This window comes from Pithys albifrons, chromosome 1 (assembly GCF_047495875.1).
Source record: "Pithys albifrons albifrons isolate INPA30051 chromosome 1, PitAlb_v1, whole genome shotgun sequence".
NCBI lineage: Eukaryota > Metazoa > Chordata > Aves > Passeriformes > Thamnophilidae > Pithys > Pithys albifrons.
The window spans coordinates 81,545,138-81,566,412 of record NC_092458.1 but is presented as its reverse complement, the minus strand read 5'-3'; the positions used below and the strand labels follow the sequence as shown (position 1 = coordinate 81,566,412).

The window sequence follows — 21,275 nt, the reverse complement described above, 5'->3', positions numbered from 1 at the left end:
TTAACAAAGATAGTGCTCTCCTAAGAACTGATGTGGGTACAGGTAACAGCTGTGGTTTGTGCCATGTTTTTTCTTCATGACTCTCAAGCTTGGTAAAGCATGAGAGTGCTGCTTCAGTACAGACTGCTTACATAATTTTGCCCACAATTAGAAGATATTTAAAGTGGAGAGTAAGTCCATGTCTGGTTCTAATGATGCTTTTTATTAATAACTGGTGTGTTGGTACACACCATGTGTCAACATAGAGTAGCATTATGCTGGGAATGTTTGCAGCTGCTATTCAGACCAAGATTAGAAAACAAAGTTACCCTGATAAATTGCAGTGGTGCTCTGGGAGTGCTGGCAAGTACAGGGTTCTAAATGTCTAAGGATGGTGTGAAAGTTGAGTATAAAAGGATTATCTGACAGTGCAGGAGCACTGCAAGAGGCTTTGACTCATTTTATTATAAACCATTAGCATGAGAATGCAGGAAAGATGGACGTCCATCCATATGTTTGTATAAGAATGTATTATGGGACAGGAAGTCATTTCCATTATCCCTCTGGGACACTAAATCTATATATGAACTAGCAAAACTGTAAAGAATCCAGAGGAGATCAGCTTAATTAAGAAGACTGAAAAGTCGGGAAATGTTGAAAGAAAAATATTTCTTTTATTAAGAAAGAAAATTGTGGGCTTTCCATTGTGTTGAAGTTTTTTATGGAGAGAATTCAAACTCTGTCTAGAAGGACAAGAGGAAGTTCCTTTTTTAATCTTCACCAGAACATCAGGCTTTTGGGTATAAGTCTAAGGAAACTTGATATTATGGAGATGTACAGTAACCGGTGAAGGTCAGTGCGGACATCTTTGGGGAACAGAGGATGGCTGTAGTTTCACAGTTGAGTGACATAATCAGTGATCATTTCCAAAAGTGGGATGACTTGTCCACTTCCCTTTTTCCTCTTCTTTTGCACGTCATCATCTCCTCCTCTTGTAGTAGCTTTTGCTAGTTTTGGTCTTGTGTGAACCATTTTTTATCTTGGAGGATAATAAAAAAAGCTGTGCAAGATTGAGTCACTCCATGTGTCATCCCATAATACTGCCCAGCACCACTTAAGTTAGGGCTTTTTGTGTGCAGTTTTTCTTTTCTGAGAAATTAGTGTGTTTCAGAGAAGTGCACCAGTGCTGATGTGAGATCATAAGCAGTGCAAGTGTGTGTCTTACTAGGTAGACAGAAATGGGACCACCTCATTTAGTGTCATGAAAATATATACTTTGAGTTACATATGTTAGGAATTTGTGTCACTCTGAAAAAAAACAACTCAGGTGATACGTTAAACTTTCATCAACATCTAGGTGAATTCAGCTATGGTTTGTGTTCAGTTTCAAGAGCAGAAAGAAATGTTGGGGTAGTGGAGGAATGAGTTACCTTGTAGTGGTAGTCATAGAATCATGGAATCTGTTGGGTTGAAAGAGATCTCCGAGATCATCAAGTCCAACCCTTAATTCAGCCCCACTTTGATTACCAGATCATGGCACTCAGTGCCATGTCCAGTCTCAACTTAAAAACCTCCAGGGTCGAAGAATCCACCACCTTCCTGGGCAGCCCATTCCAATGCCGGATTACTCTCTCTGGAAAGTTCTTCCTGATATCCAACCTAAACCTCCCCTGACAGAGCTTAAGCCCGTGCCCTCTTGTCCTATTGCTGAGTGCCTGAGAGAAGAGACCAATCCCCACCTGGCTACAACATCCTTTCAGGTAGTTACAGACAGTGCTGAGGTCACCTCTGACCCTCCTCTTCTCCAAGTTAAGCAACCCCAGCTCCCTCAGCCTCTCCCCATAGGACTTGTGCTCCAGTCCCTTCACCAGCCTTGTTGCTCTTCTCTGGACCCGCTCCAGCCTCTCAATATCTTTCCTGAACTGAGGGGCCCAGAACTGAACACAACACTCAATGTGTGGCCTCACCAACGCAGAGTACAGGGGAAGGTTCACTGCCCTGGTCCTGCTGGCCACGCTATTTTTGATCCAGGCCAGGATCCCATTGGCCTTCTTGGCCACCTGGGCACACTGTTGGCTCATGTTGAGCTTCCTGTCAATCCAAAGTCACATGTGTCAGTTTTGTTAGTGCCAAATCTCTTCAGTTTTGACCTTAATAACCTTTTCCTTATGTAAAAAGGAGAGGAAGAGACAAAACACTGAACAAAACTAGTTGTCACTGATACTGGTTCCACACTTGGATGTCTTTGAAAACTGATTTCTCAGAGGGATCCAGGCTCCTACAGCCTGTGTATTCAGTCAAGAGTCTGAAGTAGCTGAGTGTAGCTAATGTGGCATCCAGAGGTTCTGACCAGCATGGACTATTTTATAAATTGGTGATCCTAAGTATATATAACTAATTTTATTCATTCTGCTATGGTGATCTGGCAGTTCAGGTTATTTTGTTATATTGTACTTAATGGAATCAACTTCTGTCTGAAAGTTTAATGTGATGATTCTTTGCAAGATGAACAGACCAGCCTAAAGTTGTCATTTTTTGCGAAGGAGGAATGTGTCTGATTAGATGAGCAGATAAGAACCAGGATTATGGTGTTGGTATACTTGGTTTGTAAACTGCTCCAGCTCGTTTATGTGCTGTCATGGTACACTGAATGTTTGTGTGTGGTTGTAACTGTTTCTGGGTTAATGAGGCAAATGTAGTTGAAATTGGAATGTTGTATTTACAGTCTGTGGCTGGAGTTGTTGAGGCAACATTTAGCAGTATTTTAATGTTAGTCTTTGAAGTCTGGTGGGGGTTCTCAGCAAATTTGAAGGGAAGCAACATTCAGGTCTGTCAGATGTTGCCACAGAAGAAAAATGCAGAGTTAAAATTTGCTGATGACACCAAGTTGGGAGGGAGTGTCAGCCTGCTGGAAGGCAGGAGGGCTCTGCAGAGGGATCTGGATAGACTTGAGAGATGGGCTGATTCCAATGGGATGAAGTTCAATAAGGCCAAGTGCCGGGTCCTGCACTTTGGCCACAACAACCCCCTGCAGCGCTACAGGCTGGGGACAGAGTGGCTGGAAAGCAGACAGGCAGAAAGGGACCTGGGGGTGCTAATTGACAGGAAGCTCAACATGAGCCAACAGTGTGCCCAGGTGGCCAAGAAGGCCAGTGGGATCCTGGCCTGTATCAAAAATAGCGTGGCCAGCAGGACCAGGGAAGTGATCCTTCCCCTGTACTCTGCATTGGTGAGGCCACACCTTGAGTATTGTGTTCAGTTCTGGGCCCCTCAGTTCAGAAAGGATATTGAGGTGCTGGAGCGAGTCCAGAGAAGAGCAACAAGGCTGCTGAAGGGACTGGAGCACAAGTCCCATGGGGAGAGGCTGAGGGAGCTGGGGTTGTTAAGCCTGGAGAAGAGAAGGCTCAGAAGTGACCTCATCACTGTCCAGAACTACCTGAAGGGAAGTTCTAGCCAGGTGGGGATTGGTCTCTTCTCCCAGGCACTCAGCAATAGGACAAGGGGGCACGGGCTCAAGCTCTGCCAGGGGAAATTGAAGTTGGAGATCAGAAAAAAATTCTTTCCAGAGAGAGTAATCAGGTATTGGAATGGGCTGCCCAGAGAGGTGGTGGATTCCCCATTCCTGGAGGTTTTTAAGATGAGATTGGCTGTGGCACAGAGTGCCATGATCTGGTAAAGGGACTGGAGTTGGACCAAGGGTTGGACTTGATGATCTCGAAGGTCTTTTCCAACTCAATCGATTCTGTGATTCTGTTCTGTGATTCTGTGAAAAGATACCTGAGGCAGTAATGCTGATTTACTGGGTTACTGATACAGTTTTAAACTAACTCCTAAGAACTGCAGTCAGAAATAGCAGTTTTAAGTACATGACATGATAGTCATATTTGAATTGGAAGAAAAAGGCAAGATGCAAATTGATGAAAATAAAAGTCATTGGCTGTAGGACAAGTTATTCAGCATTATAATAAATCTGCTTTCTGCAATTTTTATCCTGCTTATCTAATACAGATTAGATTAAATCACAGTTCTTTTTAAACATGGAAAGCTCAGAATAAAATGGGTGTCCTCAGATTTCTTTAACTCTTTCATACATTGTTTCCTGAGTCAGTGTGTCGAACTGTTAAGATGCTGTTATTTACAGAAGAAAAATGGAGAGCTGGAATTTTTATTGTTAATTTAGAAATGTCTGGTCCGTTATTTTTGTCCACCTTCTCAAGGGGTGAAGCCACCGAAAAATCTTACGAAGTAAACTACACATAGCAATTCGGTACAAATCAGTTCATTCAGAAAAGAAACAAAACTAAATTTAGAACAAATGTTTATGGCATATTTTTGTTTAAACTGCAAATATAGAGGTTTTTCTATTAATTAAGAAAATACTGAAGTATTCAGTCAATTTTCAAATACATGCTTATTATATAATATTCTTCCAGCAGATTAAATGTCCTTTAGTGAGTGGCTCAGACTGAAATGTAACATCACTTTTTCTAGCTTGATCACTCCAGTATGTCATTTGGGGTTTCTCTGTTTTGGCATAAGCTTAATTTTTAGTTACCAAATGTAACTCTTAAGGGAGAAATAAATTTTAAACAATTGACAATTTTACCTGCTTGTATTAATGTTCAGAACTATTTTGAGTATGATTTTTAGACAAATTGGTTCTATAATGAAAATTGCTTATTTACATCCAGGAACTTTCCAGTTCTTTTTCCCATATTTAAATAAGGGCATCACCTATGGAAGAGGTGGAAAATTATTTAGAAGTTTACCATATGCTTGCATTAAGTTATCTGATTTTAAGATGTGAGTTGGAATGTGTAGAGTCAGATTTGAATGTGTCAGTTTGCAGTTATCGGAATTGTTAATATGTACAAGTAGATTTTAATTATAGATTTTACAGAAAATCTTTGTTTTGTTATTTGTATTTCTGATTTCTTGAAGTGTTTATAATTGTTCTTTCGTGGCACAGTTAAATCTTCTGGTATTTCAGTGTTAGAGAACAGGGTCTATTCAGTGCTCTAGAAAAGTTTTCAAGGAGTTTTGCTGGAGTAAAACTGGTTTGTACATGTGAAATAATTTGAAGTTTTGTTTTTTGTTTTTGTAACTGGATAAAAATAGAGTGAACTCTTCATAATCGTTGTGTCCAGGTGAGCAGAAAAAATGACCTCCATAGTCCAAAACACTTGTCATCAGCAGCCAGTTGAAAAACTCTTCTCCGTGATACTTTTTGTCAAACATTTGAGAACAGGGAACCATCTTGACTTGACAGTAATTCAAGGAAAGAAGATGATCTGGTATGAAAATTTGAAGAAAACAATGCAACTAGAAAAATTATCTAATATGCAGAGGTTAGATGTTTCTAATATTTTAGGTTATGTTTCACACAAACTAGTTAAAAAGAAACCTCTTATTCAGTAAATAAAATAAAAACTGACCATGGGAAACTTCACTGCAGCTAAATTAAATTTCTCCTTCATTTAAGATCTGCTGGCCCATATTATGTCAGTGTAACTGGATCATGTTTGTTTCTTTGTTTCTTCCTCAATAACCCCTATTATTAAGTAACCTTTTCCATGTCCTCCTGAGAAGGAAAGATCTGGTGTGTGCTTTCCCAGCACCTGTGAGAGGACTATATGAAATCAGCATGAGCATATCGATTATGAGCTGTTTGGGGGATAGCGGGGTAATGTTAATCTTAAACGCATAAAATTTGTTTAGAAATAGTGAAAGTAATTTTACACTACTGCTAGTGCATGGTATGACAGAAAATCAAGGGAAGGAATTTTTTGTCTAGTGGCTGACTTTCTGATGGCATAGAACCTGTCATTTTCAGATCATTAACCAATTTGATGCAAACTTGCTGACTTCCAATCTTGGAAATTTTTCACGGAATTCCTGAAGTTGACAGTGGCAGCCGCTACTACTCTGTGTGTCACTACATGGGAATCGGTCCCATCACTGCTGACTTCCTCACCTACTCCTTGTTAATATTTTAGTTGTTTAACAGATGTTTATATTCAGCATTTACATTTTGATTAAGATCACTGACCAAATGAGGGAGCAGCTCTATTCCAGTGATGAAATATTTGTGTAGCACAAGAAGTATTAATATAAGAAAATGAGACCCTAATGTAGGGGAACATGATATAATTTGAAACTCATGACAGGAATGGAAATCTAAACAACTGGAGAAGGGAATTAAATTTGCATATTAGCACTATAGATAACTATGTTTTTTATTAGCATTTCATAGAATCATAGAATCAATTGGGTTGGAAAAGACCTCCGAGATCATCAGGTCCAACCCTTGGTCCAACTCCAGTCCCTTTACCAGATCATGGCACTCTGTGCCACGTCCAATCTCAGTTTAAAAACTCCAGGGATGGTGAATCCACCCCCTCTCTGGGCAGCCCATTCCAATGCCTGATTACTCTCTCTGGAAAGAATTTTTTCCTGATCTCCAACTTCAATTTCCCCTGGCAGAGCCTGAGCCCATGCCCCCTTGTCCTATTGCTGAGTGCCTGGGAGAAGAGACCAGCCCCCACCTGGCTAGAACTTCCCTTCAGGTAGTTCTAGACAGTGATGAGGTCACCTCTGAGCCTCCTCTTCTCCAGGCTAAACAACCCCAGCTCCCTCAGCCTCTCCCCATAGGGCTTGTGCTCCAGTCCCTTCAGCAGCCTTGTTGCTCTTCTCTGGACTCGCTCCAGCACCTCAATATCCTTTCTGAACTGAGGGGCCCAGAACTGAACACAACACTCAAGGTGTGGCCTCACCAATGCAGAGTACAGGGGAAGGATCACTTCCCTGGTCCTGCTGGCCACGCTATTTTTGATCCAGGCCAGGATCCCTTTGGCCTTCTTGGCCACCTGGGCACACTGTTGGCTCATGTTCAGCCTTCTCTCAATTTTATTGTTGTTTCAGCTGTTGAGCTGAGACACCAAAATTTTTCCCACTGATTTTCAATAGTATGATTAAATGAATGTGTCATGTCTTACGGAGAAACTCGTCCCCCAGAAGAAAGCAAAATAGTCCTGTATCAATAGCTTTTTAAAACTTCTGCTGAAATTGTAAAATTGTTTTTAATGGTCCTACATGAAAAAGGGGGTTGATCATGAGGAAATGCACACTCTTGAGCAGAATTATCTTAAGAGTAGTCACCATCCTGTGTTCCACCATTATGATGAGCCACAAGTATTCCCTCATATGAATGGAATACCAGTTTACTAGCATGTTATCTCTTCTGTTTGGCAGTTAAATGCCACCCTGACGCCTGATTCCGTCAGATATCAGAAGCTCAGCAGGGTCAGCCCCGGTTGGTACTTAGATAGGAGACCCCCTGGGAATACCGTGGGCTGTAGGTTCTAGTCCTGAGAACTTCCCTGTCACTGTCCAAGCTCGCTCGGCCGTGGCAAATGGACCTCAGGACTGAAACGGTGGGGCCAGTTCTGCACACGCTGTGCCTCACCTAAAAAATCCCCTGCGCAGGCTGGAAGGGCACATGGGGAGAGCCCTGCCCAGAGCTGTGGTCATGAAGTCTGGCCATACATACAGACACATGTGCATCGCTTTTATCATTGTGTTTTCCTTGTCTGGCCAATGAGTTTACCTGAAATAAAGCAGGATGTGCTATCTGAAAAGCAATCCAGGATGACCTTTAAGCTTTGACAATACCTTGTGGTAGGGCAGAAATACATAATGTGCACATCTGCCCAAAGGTAATGATAGAAATCAACTGTTTGCTTGATTTATTAAGGTGATACTTGAATAATATTAAAAAAATAATTCAAAGAGCTGTTTATAGATAGGACTTGTTATTGGGCATAGCTGTGCAAATGTGTGTTTGTGGCAGGTCACACAGTAAACTGGAGACTGCTGTTGGACCCTGGAGCTCAGAGAGTGAATATTCTGAATATACAAGATCAGGCTGTTAACATGATTTACTTGATTAAACATCCATAGTGTCTTTGTATGTTGATTTTATGTTGGCTTGGGAGAAATTAAGTATTTTTTTAATGTGGTGAAGGTAGACATGCCTTTCTTTAATCATGCCTTGTGCTTCTCATGTTGGTTAGTTTCTGAAGTTAAACTATATACTAAGGCAAATTTTGCCCCCTTTATTGTTTAGAAGGCCATTTCCACCTTAGTCTTGTACTGAGTTGCAGTGCTGCATTTGTGGTGCAAATTTGCGTGTCCAGGGGTGGATGTCACACACAGGCTTCACTCTAAAGAAGCAGGTTTGGGGAACGCTGAGTTTTTACAATGGTAGCCCCTCTAGTGAGGGCACAGGAATCACCATCCAAGCAAAACTGCTCACACATTGGATGTGTACGTATGACCAGACTTCGCAAACTAAGATTTGGGCAGGGCTCTCCCCACGTGGCTGTGCCCTTCCAGCCTGCACAGTGGATTTTTTAGGTGAGGCACAGCGTGCACAGAACTGGCCCCATCCTTTAACTCCTAAGGTTCATTTGCCACGGCCGAGTGAGCTTGGAAAGTGACAGGGAAGTCCTTGGGACTGTCACAGCACCCGGTACTAACCGGGGCTGACCCTGATGAGCATACTGGATAAGCTGCAGTGTGAAAACTTCATCCTTTTAACAGGAGCAGGAGTAAACTGATCTGCTTGTCTCATTGAGCTCTTTCTGAGCTGCTTTCACTAATTTTTTTAAAAATAAATAAATTGGGTTAATTCTTACCATGAAAACTTACTGAGTTTCTGGCAGACCTGATAGTTATCTTCTAGCTGTAGTTAGTCTGAATATTGCATGTAAGCTGCTTCCCAAGATAGCAACACTTTTTCCCCTGATTGTTTGAGAGTCAACCTCATAAAACTGCAATATACACATACACGTGTGAATGAAGAGCTGAGTGCTCATCTCGCAAAGATATTTTGGTCCTGTTTTAAACCAGTTTTTAGCCAATTTGGAAGAACTGTACGTGACCCTGAGATTAGCTCAGTTGGTTAAAACTTGGTGGTAATAACACCAAGGTCATTGGTTCAATCCCCTGTGTGGGCCATTGACTTAAGAGCTGGACTCGGTGGGTCCCTTCCAACTCAGAATAGTCTGTGAATCTCTCACTAGTCTGTGAATTGTCATATTTTTGCTCTTTTTTTTTTCCATCGGCACTGGAGCAATGAGCTCCTTTATTGCAAGTGTTGCTTGGAGATGCTGTTCCATACATCACTCACTCTGCTGTAGCTTCCCAACTAAGAGAGGCATTATGTAGTCTAGAGTAGTTTCTGTTCCCAAGTAATTTCCACAGAAATGTTTAAAAACTTATTTTACAGCAGTTTTTCCTGGGCAAACTCAGCTGCTGAATCTTGCAACAGAATCATCTAATTTTTGTAATCATTTTAGTGATCATGAGTTCAGTGAGATGTAGAAAATGGGAAAGTGACTTTTGGGAAAAGAATTTGAACATTTTCCAGCTTTTTGATATTTGGCCAAAACTTATTGCATGAGCAGTTGAAATAATTTCATCTGTATCTGAGGGAATATGTAAGTAAAGAATTAACTAAGTGGGACGTCATTTACTTTTACTCTGTTTTTAGGTGGGGTTTTGTGTTGTTTTTTGTTTGTGGGATTTTCTTCTTTAATCTGAAGAATGTGATATGTTTAACTCTTGTCACTATCTGCCTCCTCATGTTTGATGATCAGTATTTCAATTGCCTGTTTACTGAAAGGATACTGTCTCTCACATTATATATATTTTTAAAAACTGGCACAACTATCAGCAACTTGAAGGAGATAACCAAGTCTTTGCTCACTCTAGATGGCATCTGTGGTATAATGGGTGAAAAAGCAATAGCTACCAAGCTGGGTATCTGTCACAGTTACTTGACCTATTTTGGAGTAGTTGAGGGAGTAGGGCACACTTTCTGGCCTGGAAGATGTGATTCTCATAAATATTATCAGATTGAATCTTAAGAATAAAAACATTATTCGAAATGAGAGATGCAGGTAAACCATTGGAAATAATGGGACACCATATGTACATGAAGTGTGTAATTCTGGCATATGTTCAGCCTACTTGTCAAGTTACCTTAAGTGGTACAGTCTGAGACTGTATCTGAAACTGAAACTGTTAATGAAAGCTATTTTCATCCCAGTTTTTTACAATCTTACTGTGAATTAAATATGAGAGAGATTCTGGGAAAAGAAATAAAAAATCATCCAGGATACCTTGTGGTTATTTTTCTGTGGGGAAGGAAACCAGTCTTCCAGAGCTTTGTCTTGGTAGGCTGCCTGGTGTGGAAGGAGGTTCTGCACAAGGAGTTGGGGCACAGGCACATGCTGAAAGCACACGCTCTCTGGGGTAATTGGGGGCAGAAGCCTTTGATGCTTTATTATCCAGCCTGACTGCCTCGTGTTTGCCATGGGTCAAGACTCACAATCACTTACCAGGGGGTGGCCAATCCACATCTACATGCCCAGAGTGGAGTAGACGCTGTACTTCAAATTAACACCATAGCCTTGTAGTAGCTGTTTTATGTAGATCACAGGATCATAGAATCGATTGGGTTGGAAAAGACCTCTGAGATCATCAAGTCCAACCCTTGGTCCAACTCTAGTTCATTTACCAGATCATGGCACTCAGTGCCATGTCCAGTCTCACCTTAAAAACCTCCAGGGATGGTGAATCCACCCCCTCTCTGGGCAGCCCATTCCAATGCCTGATTACTCTCTCTGGAAAGAATTTTTTTTCTGATCTCCAACTTAAATTTCCCCTGGCAGAGCTTGAGCCCGTGCCCTCTTGTCCTATTGCTGAGTGCCTGGGAGAAGAGACCAACCCCCACCTGGCTATAACTTCCCTTCAGGTAGTTATAGACAGTGATGAGGTCACTTCTGAGCCTCCTCTTCTCCAGGCTAAACAACCCCAGCTCCCTCAGCCTTTCCCCATAGGACTTGTGCTCCAGTCCCTTTGCCAGCCTTGTGAATGATTACTGCTTGTTCCTTGGGTATGAATCTTCTGTCTTGCTCTACTTCTGCTCTGCTTCTTACCTTTATGCCTCTTTCATCCAGGAGTTACCAGTTGTTTAAACCAATGGATCATTTGGTTCTTTCTTGTAATGAAGACTGAACAATTGAAAGGCTGTAGTTGTTTTGGTTGGGAGTGCAGCTATTTCTCTAAGCCTGGTGTATTATACAGTATTTTACTGCGTGTTTTGTAGTAGTTAACTTGAACAGAGTTAGGCACCAAACTTGCTTTGGTATAGATGCAGTTACAAATCTCCAAGTCTTGGTGAAATGTCTATGGACCAGACCTTTGTTATGATTCCTTGCAAAGTCTTTTCTTTGCTGGAAAAAGGCTGTAGACCCAAACAAAACTGAATTATGTGGAAGTTGCTTAGCAGTGAAAGTGTTACTGTTATAACAAAAATAAAATCTAAACCATATATAAAAACAAACTAGAACTGTTTTCTTGGAAAATACAGTTTTGACATCTCTGCTGAAATTTAATACATGGTTTAGTGTAGGTAGGTAACTGGTGTTCTCAAAACCAGCTTTATCAATTACTTAAGGGTCAGGTGTCCAAATCTTTAGGACTATACTGCTGTTGGACTATTCTTTTGGACTTAAGTAATTTCTCTGGTCTTGCCTGTCTCCATTTTCTTACTCTCTTTCCACAGACATTGCATAGAATTATAGATTTCTTTAGGTTGGAAGGGATCTCGGAAGGTTTTTTAATCAACTGCAGCTTAAGCTACTTCAGATGTTAATGGGTATGGCTGCTTATGGGCTGTAGTGCATTCATCTATCTGAGCTTCCCTCATATATCTCCCAGTCAGCTGCAGGCTTAGCTTAAAATTCTTGTTGCTAACTGCTGCCTTCTTTGGAACAACGACCAGTATTTAATTCTGAATGCTGTGTGTCTTATGGTGTGAAAGTTTTAGCAACTTTCAGAATCATAAAATCATAGAATCTATGATTTTAGGTGGTTTGTATTTTCCAGGAGAGTCTCTTTGTGCTACGAGGTGTTGAGGGCATTGATGCAGAAGGTCAATACAGAGGGTAACTTTCCTTTCTGTATTATTGCTGGGCAGTAAGGATTCAATCCTCCTTCAGTCCTGTGACAAGGTGCTGAATGGCACAGGCATCACAATTCTGCCAAGGGTTATCTTTTTTTGTTTGCTTGATTATTTCTTGTTTGTTTGTTTCTAAGATGAAAGCTGTTCCCCTCAGTGCCAATACCCTTTGGTTACCCACCTGCCTGTGGTGCTGCTCAGGCCAATACCCAGGAATGGCACCACTGAGATTTGTTGCTTTGGGGCCCTTAGGTTTCAAAACACATAGTTAGTATTTTCATAGGTGGGTGTGAGATGAGTTGTGTTAAGTGTAGGATGTGAAAATAACTACATATTTGTTCCTCTTCTTTAATGAAGGGTGTCTGTGGAAATAGGATAAACAAGCAGGAACACAGTATATGACAGTGCAGTAGTGTGGGATGCAGAGTAATGTCTTCTGCTGGATCTGTGCTATGCTGCTTAGTTGGCACAAAAATTGCTGATCTAATTTGAGAGTAACTGTGCAAATATTTCTTTACCTATTTAGCATTGTTTATGCAAATGCTTTCAAAGAACCTTTCAGTTGGAATCTTTCTGACATGTATAATCATGTGGGTACTTTGGGGTATTAAGTCGTAACAGATTATGGAGCATCTGTTTTGTTCAACCTGCATTTTGTAGGAAAAGTAATTTCATGTTTTACTGAACTTGGTTTGTAGTAACTGTGGTGTTGTGACTTTCCCTTGTTTGCGTTTGCAAATTTTCTTCCTTTCATTCAAGGCTAGACTTGCTTGTGTGCTTCTCTTCTTACCTGTGTTCTCTCCCAGCGGGTTACTGGTTCTTCTTCCTAATGTGCCTCCTCTCTCTCTCCTTGTCCCCTTTCACCCCCCAAGTTAATTCAGATGCTTTCCACATAAACACTCATCTGTTCTGTGAGGGATGATTTTCTGCTGGGTTACAGAGCCTGTTTTCTTTTACACACTGCAACAGATACCAAAACATGATTTGAAAGTTCAGCGACATTTCAAAAAACATTTCTCCCAGCACAAAATAACCATCTGCAATGTATATTTATTTGGGACGTTTGGGTTTTTAAAAATTATTTTAGATAATAGATTTTCAAGTGCCACTTTTTTTTTGTCACTGTTGACGTGTTGACAAATGTTGCATCTAAGAATAGAAGTTCTCACTTTCTAACATGCACTTGCTCCTCTTATGCCAAAATACATGCCTTGACATCCGGTGATGTGCATACCTTTGTGTTTAATGTGTGTTCCTGGCAGACAGCCTTGCACAAAGCTACTTGTGTTACTACTTAGGTGGGAAGACCTGATGATCAAAAAGCTGCAGGGCTTGGTTTTAATGATCTAGCTCAGAGCACATCTCTTGCTGAGTAATATCCTGGCATTGTCTTAACAGCCCCAAATCATCATCCCATAATAGATAACCATGACTTAAAAATGAGGTCATGAATGCCTGTAGTCATCACAGTTTTACTTGTAGATAAAGGAATGGCATATCTCTCTGTCTCATTACATTTATGAATGTGGAAATCATTTCCTGCTTGCTTCCTTTTAATACTTAAACATGGAAATAGCAGCTCTTTCAGTTCTGACCGTTCTAGTTCTGAGTATGTGGTAGCCATACTTACCTACTGCTCTGGCTGAAGGAGGGAACTGTCTTCCAGGAGTCTTTCAAGATTGTTCATAGCAAGATATAAAACTGTCTTCAAAGGTTATATGTTTGCCTTCAGATTAAATGGATGTTTCCAGTGTATCTTAGTAGCCCTTAGACAGGCAGGCATAGGACTTACTGAAGTCTTGATTTTTATTGAGCTGTGACCTTTAGCAGGGCTGTCAGTGTGAGTGAAAATTACTGTTTTATTTCTGGTAATAGTCGTAAAATGTCATCAGTAGTGTGTAGCATTAAGTTATACTTCACATTAAATAATAGCAGGCTGTATTATGTCATATTTGGATATTAATATAGTTGTTCCTGTTGTGTGTGTCAACATAGTGTCATTATCTTTCTTCAGCAGCATTTGGAAACACGTTACTGGCTAATAATAATTGTTCCATCGGGTATATTCTAAGTGTGGCTCCCCGTGTTTAAACAGGTGTGACAGTAGCAAATCTAGAAGAAAGGGTAATCTTTTTTCAACAAATTTTCAAAGATCCACCAGGTTTTGTCTGCTTTAAGTCCAGGCTGAACAGAAATTGGATAGCTCTGTTGTGCTTCTAACCATCTTTCTGGGTAACAACCCATTTTGTTTTAACTAAATTCATCTGTCAGCTCCTGGCATCATCGCTAGAGGCTCCTTTTTTCACTTAACATTTCCTCTGCCCTTTTGAAGGTGTTGATTGCATTGTTTCAAGACTAAGCAATATCTGAATCTTTTATTACTCACATGGAACCAATGTCTAAAAGGGTTTACTGGTCCATTAAGAAGCCAGAAATCTGAGATTATAGTTAATTCTAGTCATGATCTTCCAGTAAAACTTAATTAAATGGCACTATGCAATAATGATTTTGCTGTTTAATGCTTGTAGCTATTTGAAAGCTGGCAAGTGTTAGTCAGAAATAGTGTAAGTCATTATTGTACGTCTATTCCAGGGCCTTCTAAGGCAGCTGCAAAAGCAGTTGGGGACCAGGAATCTTGACAGTGAGCAGGGTGATGTTTGTGTTACAAAATTCTGGTAGACCAGTGCCATTGTGCTTTCAATAAATTACTTATTTTACTCGAAAGCCCCTCAGTTTTCATAGAAAATATTACTATATAAAATTAATGTACTGATATCTTTTTTAATCTTATTGATCTTCCTTCACAGAACTCATAATAACAATAGAACTTTTTGTATTGCAGATTTAATCCAGTGCACAAATGAGATGAATGTGAACATCCCACAGCTGGCGGACAGTTTGTTTGAAAGAACAACCAACAGTAGCTGGGTAGTGGTCTTCAAATCTCTTATCACAACCCATCATCTAATGGTGTATGGAAATGAGGTAATACAGAAAATTATGTGTTTGAGAACGGTTGCTGCCCTTCCTTCCTATAAATATCAGCTAAATGCTTCCACTAATTCTCTTTGTGAAAAAATCTTTAATTTTGCCTCGGTGTCTAACTCTGCATGAAGACGGGTCTCATTTTCTGTCTGTCTTCTGGAATCAAAAGTAAGTATCTGGAGTGCTGGAGGCATCTTTTTTTCATGTTCTTATTGTAATGATGAAACAAATAAACAAAGCCAACGCAAATCAACTCACATGGGATTCTAAAAGCTGAAAATGGAAGCATTTTTAGGTTCATGCTGTAGCTAATCCTCTCCTCTTTCCTCCCAGATAACTTGATTCTAAATTGATTTCTACCATCACCCCCTATCCTTTTACAGTGAAGACAGATGTGTGCTGTAAGATGGTTAGTGTAAACATCTAAATAATACCAAGTACCGTTGAACAATCTAACAAACAAACCCCCAAATTACCTCAAGAAGAATAAGCTTGTTTTGTTTCACAACTTGAATTCCTATGGGGCCTTATTTTTCAAAATGCCAAGCATAGCAGCAGCTCGAATTTTCTGCATTTAGAAAAAACCAAAACTATTTAAGGCTTTCTTAGAAAATGTTTGCAAACATTCCTTTTTACTGCAAACAATTAGAATAAGGTAAGCTATATGAACTTTGGAATTAATTTAGGTAGATTTAGAAAATCAGCAAAAATTTTCAAGTTACAGAGTTTTTATAGGTCATGTGACTGCTTCCTCTGGCTGACTTTTCTGGATTGGGGTGCAAGGTTAATTTTTAAAAAAATATACTGGTTTCTCTTGCAAGTCTGGGTGATAATCTGTTCTGTGACGCTAACTAAGCCACAAGAGGGCAAACTTCTGTTGCTGACTTGAAGCTTTAAACTTTATCACTGGGATAACTGACACTTTCCTAAACACAGTCTATACACTTTGCACTCTGAGTGATACAAATTCTAACCGGATACAATGCAGTTCATAGTAATTAAAGGTATTTTACAGGACTGCTGTCTGAAATAATTGCCGCTTGAAGAACAGAACTGCAAACAAATTTTGTTTGGCAAATGTACAGAAGTAATGAGCATAAGATGGCTGCTCAAGATGAAACCTTTCACAGATAGAAATAGGACTTGAACAGTGAGCATGGAAATTGAGTACTTAGAGCACAATTTAGGTTGGAAAAGACCTTTAAGAGCATCCGGTCCAACCATTAACCTGGCACTGCCAAGCCCACCACTAAACCATGTTCTGAAGTGCCACATCCATGTGGCTTTTAAATACCTTCAGAAATGGTGACTCTTCCACTTACTTGGGCAGCCTGTTCCTGTGCTTGAAATTACAAAAGTGTCTAGAAGTTTATGGAGAAGCTGTAACTCCCTTTGGGAAGAAACATAAAGTGTTTGGTCCTCCAGCTTTTGCTTGATTCATTTATAGCTAGGTACTTAGTGCCTTTACCCTTCTCCAGTCTTTTTTATATGTAAGTGATGTATGCTAATGAAAATAATGAAGTAATACATTTTACACTAATCAGAACTATCTTTTGTCAAGTATTATTGCAAGTGAATGATTGGTTTATTTTTGAAGCAGCTCTAGACAGTCATTCATAAGAAAATTATTTTTCCTACTAAATTAAGATTTGGTGTGGCCTACTATTATTTTTCCTACTAGATGAGAATAGCATCATTCACTTTGTGAAACATGATTTGGAATTACATATAACTAAGGAGAAGTACTAAGTGTAATACTGTGTAAATGTCTGGATTCTTACGTTTATTTGATATTTGATTTATAAGCAAACTTATATCACCTTCTTTTCATTTTTACACTAAGTACCATTACAATTGTATGATGGATAATTGGTAAAATTAAATCAGCTGTTATAAAATTGAAGTCAGTGAAACAACTGTGAGCGTGTAAAATGAGAATGTATTTGGGGGGATTTTTTCAGTAGGATACAGTTCCATATTCTGGCCTAAAATAAACAGTCTTTCAGTCAGAGGCCTGCATGCAATATCCACGTGACTTTGATTTGTTCACAGATTTATTCTTATAAAAAAACTACCTTAATACCATACTTCAGCTGAGTTTTTGTAATAGTTTCCAGATTTGAAATCAATCTTAAAACATAAAAGCTTGATTTCATAAGTTGGTTAAAAACTTTCTAGTATTGTTACCTTGCTCCATCTCATTTGGCAACATAGTAAAAGCATTCAATTTTTTTTCTTTCATCCAGCGTTTTATCCAGTATCTGGCGTCCAGAAACACATTGTTTAACTTGAGCAATTTCCTAGACAAAAGTGGATTGCAAGGTAAGGTGTCTTCTTTTAATTAGAACTCAGTAGCGTGCTGGGGGATAGTAACACAACTTTGTTACTCTAATGGACCATGTCCTTGAAGAAATAACTTTTCAGTCAGTTTTGCCCCAGACCACATTTCTTAATTGCTCTCATGGTGTGGCAGAACACGTCTGCTGTAGGAACTTGTTGATGTCTTTTAGAAAAGGCTTACTTAAATGCTTCTGACTTCCACAGTAAAACAGATCCAGCTTAGTAGTCCTCTTATTTCTGAAGAGATTGCCTCATTTTGAGAGGTGTATTTTGTTAGTATCTTAAATTTTAAAAAATGCACCATATGTATTCACAGATATTTACAGACTATTCTGAGTTGGAAGGGACCCACAAGGATCATAGAGTCCAACTCTTAAGTCAAGGGCCCACATAGGGGATTGAACCCATGACCTTGGCATTATTACAACCAAGTTTTAACCAACTGAGCATCAAATACAGTATGTCAGTGAGACAAAAACTGAAAAACATAAAAATTGCCTTTTGGGGAAATTGATTAAAGACCCTTTCATCCATCTTTAAGGCTGATTTAATGGGCAAATAATTTTTGGTCTGGTTCAGATTTTTCAGCTGACAGACCCTTCCAAACTGTCGTGCTGCAGTCCAGTGCAGTTCTGACCATACATATAGCTGTCACCATTTTTTCTCCTAAGGTGCTTCCTTCTTTCTGCACTGTGTTTTACATACTTCTAATCTTTGCTACAGGTGTACTGAAACAGACACCCAAAGTGGTTGCCTGGGGACACAAATCTTCCTAGGGATAACCAAGTCTCTGACAAATTGTGTCATTTTATGGAGTCTTAACTTCCACGTTCTCAATGCAGTCTATGAACAGATCTTTTTCTTAGTCTATACCCTTAGATTGACAGTTACCAAAATATTTCCTCTCACTGCTGTCTTAACATAGAAAAATTTCTGTCATATCTAAATGTTTCCTTCACTACCTCTTTATTCAGTTGCAAATGAGAGAATGTGTTGTGGAGCCGATGCGAACATCTTTGTGAATGCATTGGCTAAATTTCTTTGCTACTAATTCCTATTGTAGTATGAGAACTTGCATAGAAATTACTTTATTTTGCTTTTGGAAGTAATTTCCTTAGGAAATGAAGTGTAAACTTCTACGTAGTTGAGGTTGTCTACATATTTGTGGTATTGTCTGTTTGATTTACATAGTGAATATAATGACGTACACAGATTCTTATCAGATTGTAATTTTGCCTGATTTGCATAGTTAATGGAGCTGTCTTGTGTTAATATCTTGCACTTAATTTAGAGTAACATTCTTGTTCTTTAATCGATTAGGTATTTAAGTAATAAGTGTTTGAAACTTGTTCTTTAGGTTATGACATGTCAACGTTTATCAGGCGGTATAGCAGGTATCTGAATGAAAAGGCAGTTTCCTATAGACAAGTGGCTTTTGACTTCACAAAAGTAAAAAGAGGGTAAGGATAGTATTTCCTATTGTTTATCTTAAGATTTTGTCTTATGTCCTGTAATTCAAGTGAAAAATAGTGATGTTGGCTCTGGCTTAATACAGACTATAATGACTCCTTTTCTCAGTTGAATATTTCTTGTGATACACAAAGGCTCAACTCCCCTGTCATGTATATTGCAAAAATATTTTACTTCATTTGTTGTAATTTTTTGTCTTTAAACAATGACAGGTTAATATAAAGAAATTAAATGTTACGCATCAAAAAAGCAGAAGTTTAAACCTACCTTTCACAGTATGTCACATATTTTGCCTGTTATGTTATATAGAGGGCTGTGCAATTTATTTGTGCTTCTGCCTCTGAAAGGTTTAAATAACAAGTAAAACACCTTGCAGTCCTTCCTGTTGTTTCTCTGTTCTTATCCCAAAATGTCTATATGAAGTTTACTGCCTTTATGAAGGTAGTGCAATTTGTACTTTTAATAGAGCATTGCAGTAGATGCTATCCTGTGTCTGTCTATAGGAATTAAAATTTTCCCTGGAAAGTGTGCTCTTTTAAAGGAAATAAGTTGCTTGAGACTAAATACCTCTTCACACGTGAAATAGTGCATAGCACCAGTACCTGGGTAAATTCCATGTTATAGTGAATGGTGGAATTATCTCAAGCTCTTTATTGGGAATGCTGGAGAGGAGGTACCAATCACAGTTAAAAGTCTTTCCATCTTTGTTAACTCTTTTTAAAGTTTAAAAGCATAACATTAGTTTTGACATCACAGAATCACAGACTATTCTGAGTTGGAAGGGACCCACAAGGATCATCGAGTCCAACTCTTAAGTCAATGGCCCACATAGGGGATTGAACCCATGACCTTGGCATTATTACAACCAAGTTTTAACCAAAGGAGCTAATATCTCAGGCCTCCTATATCATCCATACTCAGATTATATTGAAGCTAAAGGCTTAATTCTTAACCCACAAAAAATCTCAACTTTATACTATTAAATGAACTAACTGTAGTAGTGGATTGTCTAGTGATATCTTGCATTAATGTTGCAAAGGCATTTACAGTGGGCCTCAGAACACTCTTCAAATTGCTTGTGCTTCCTTGCTAACATTGTAAGAGTCTATTTTGTTTGGAAGTGGGATGCTTAGGCTCCTTTTGATCCTTCTGGCTTTAGAGATGCTCAGAGTTCCAAAAAACCAAACAGCATTTTTCACGTCTAGGATATGTGTGTGGTCAGGTAGCTGCAGCTGCTCTAGAGAGATACACATGAGTTGAATTATTTAGCCTGCAACATGTGCCTTGAGGTCCTTCTGCGAGCCAATAGGAATAACCGTTGTGGTGGCAGCAGTCTTTTCCACACCTCAGTTTTTCTCTGGGCCTTTTCCCCATTAAGTTCCTTGCAGTTGCTGTTTGCTGTTAGGAGCAGGCATACAGCACAAGTAGGGAGCTGGAAGAAGTGTGCTCCCCTCTGCTTTCCAGCCTGGAGAACAGCCATGGCCTTTTTCTGCACAGATGCACTGTGGGGTTTGCACTCTCAGGAAACATTTGGTTTGCTTTGTGCATGCTGATGAACTGCAAGGCTGTCCGATTTGTGTTACAGAAAGCAGTTGTTTCATGTCACTGAGGTGATTTAATCTCATCCTAAGTTGTTGCTTTTCTTGGATATGTTTGATATTCACTTCTTTCTTTTCAAATAAGCGTCATCCAATCTCAGTCTACTCAATCTGAACAATTAATAAACAACCAAATACTCGTAGTCAGCAATTAAAAGGAAATTTCAAGTAATCTCTAGAATGTTTCTGAAAAAGCTTGAAAAACATACTGCCACATTTGTTTATTCTTTCTTACTGCTTGAAGTTGAAAAGAAAATCATCAAAATAAACATAAAAGAATAACCAGATAAATGGAATAAGAATAGGTAAAAATTTGGTTCAGAAATTACCTCCAGAGCATTTTTTCTTTGTTACCTGAAGCATTGTAGCTTTCCTATATTTCTGAGCACTATCAGTTTAATTTCCTCTGATTAAAAATTCATCTTCTGTTCATATTTTGACCAAATAAAAGTTGTTGGCTTTCTGCCACTTGTATTGGCTAGACAGCATTCCTAAACACCAAAAGGCCTGCTTTGAATGGCAAAGACTTAAACGTTTTCTCTGATGACCTGATGTATTTTATATGTTGTTTCTTACTAACAAGAATTCAAAATTCAGGTGAAGAGTTTTCTTTCGGGTTTTTTTTTCATAACAGAGCTGATGGAGTGATGAGAACAATGAACACAGAAAAACTTCTAAAAACTGTACCAATTATACAAAATCAAATGGATGCACTTCTTGACTTTAATGTAAGTTTAGCAACGTGTACATTTCTAACATATATTCAACTTTGCTGTACAAACCTGCCCAAGCTTGTAAAATAGATCAAGATGAGAGGTCTTGAACTTGGTTCCGTGTTACCTGCACAGCTTAAAGGAATACAAATCATTTTGTTC

At 39.2% G+C, this 21,275-nt stretch overlaps 1 protein-coding gene across 4 annotated transcripts in view; it reads left to right on the top strand.

The window, feature by feature from the left end:
* Window positions 1-21,275, top strand: part of PICALM (phosphatidylinositol binding clathrin assembly protein) — a 72,922-nt gene that overhangs the window by 17,784 nt on the left and 33,863 nt on the right. For all 4 annotated transcript variants that reach the window (XM_071556727.1, XM_071556706.1, XM_071556697.1 and 1 more), the window contains exons 2-5: window positions 14,850-14,992; window positions 17,239-17,314; window positions 18,690-18,792; window positions 21,035-21,128. In XM_071556727.1, coding sequence (XP_071412828.1) covers window positions 14,850-14,992; window positions 17,239-17,314; window positions 18,690-18,792; window positions 21,035-21,128 — 416 coding nt within the window. The remainder of the gene's footprint in view (window positions 1-14,849; window positions 14,993-17,238; window positions 17,315-18,689; window positions 18,793-21,034; window positions 21,129-21,275) is intronic.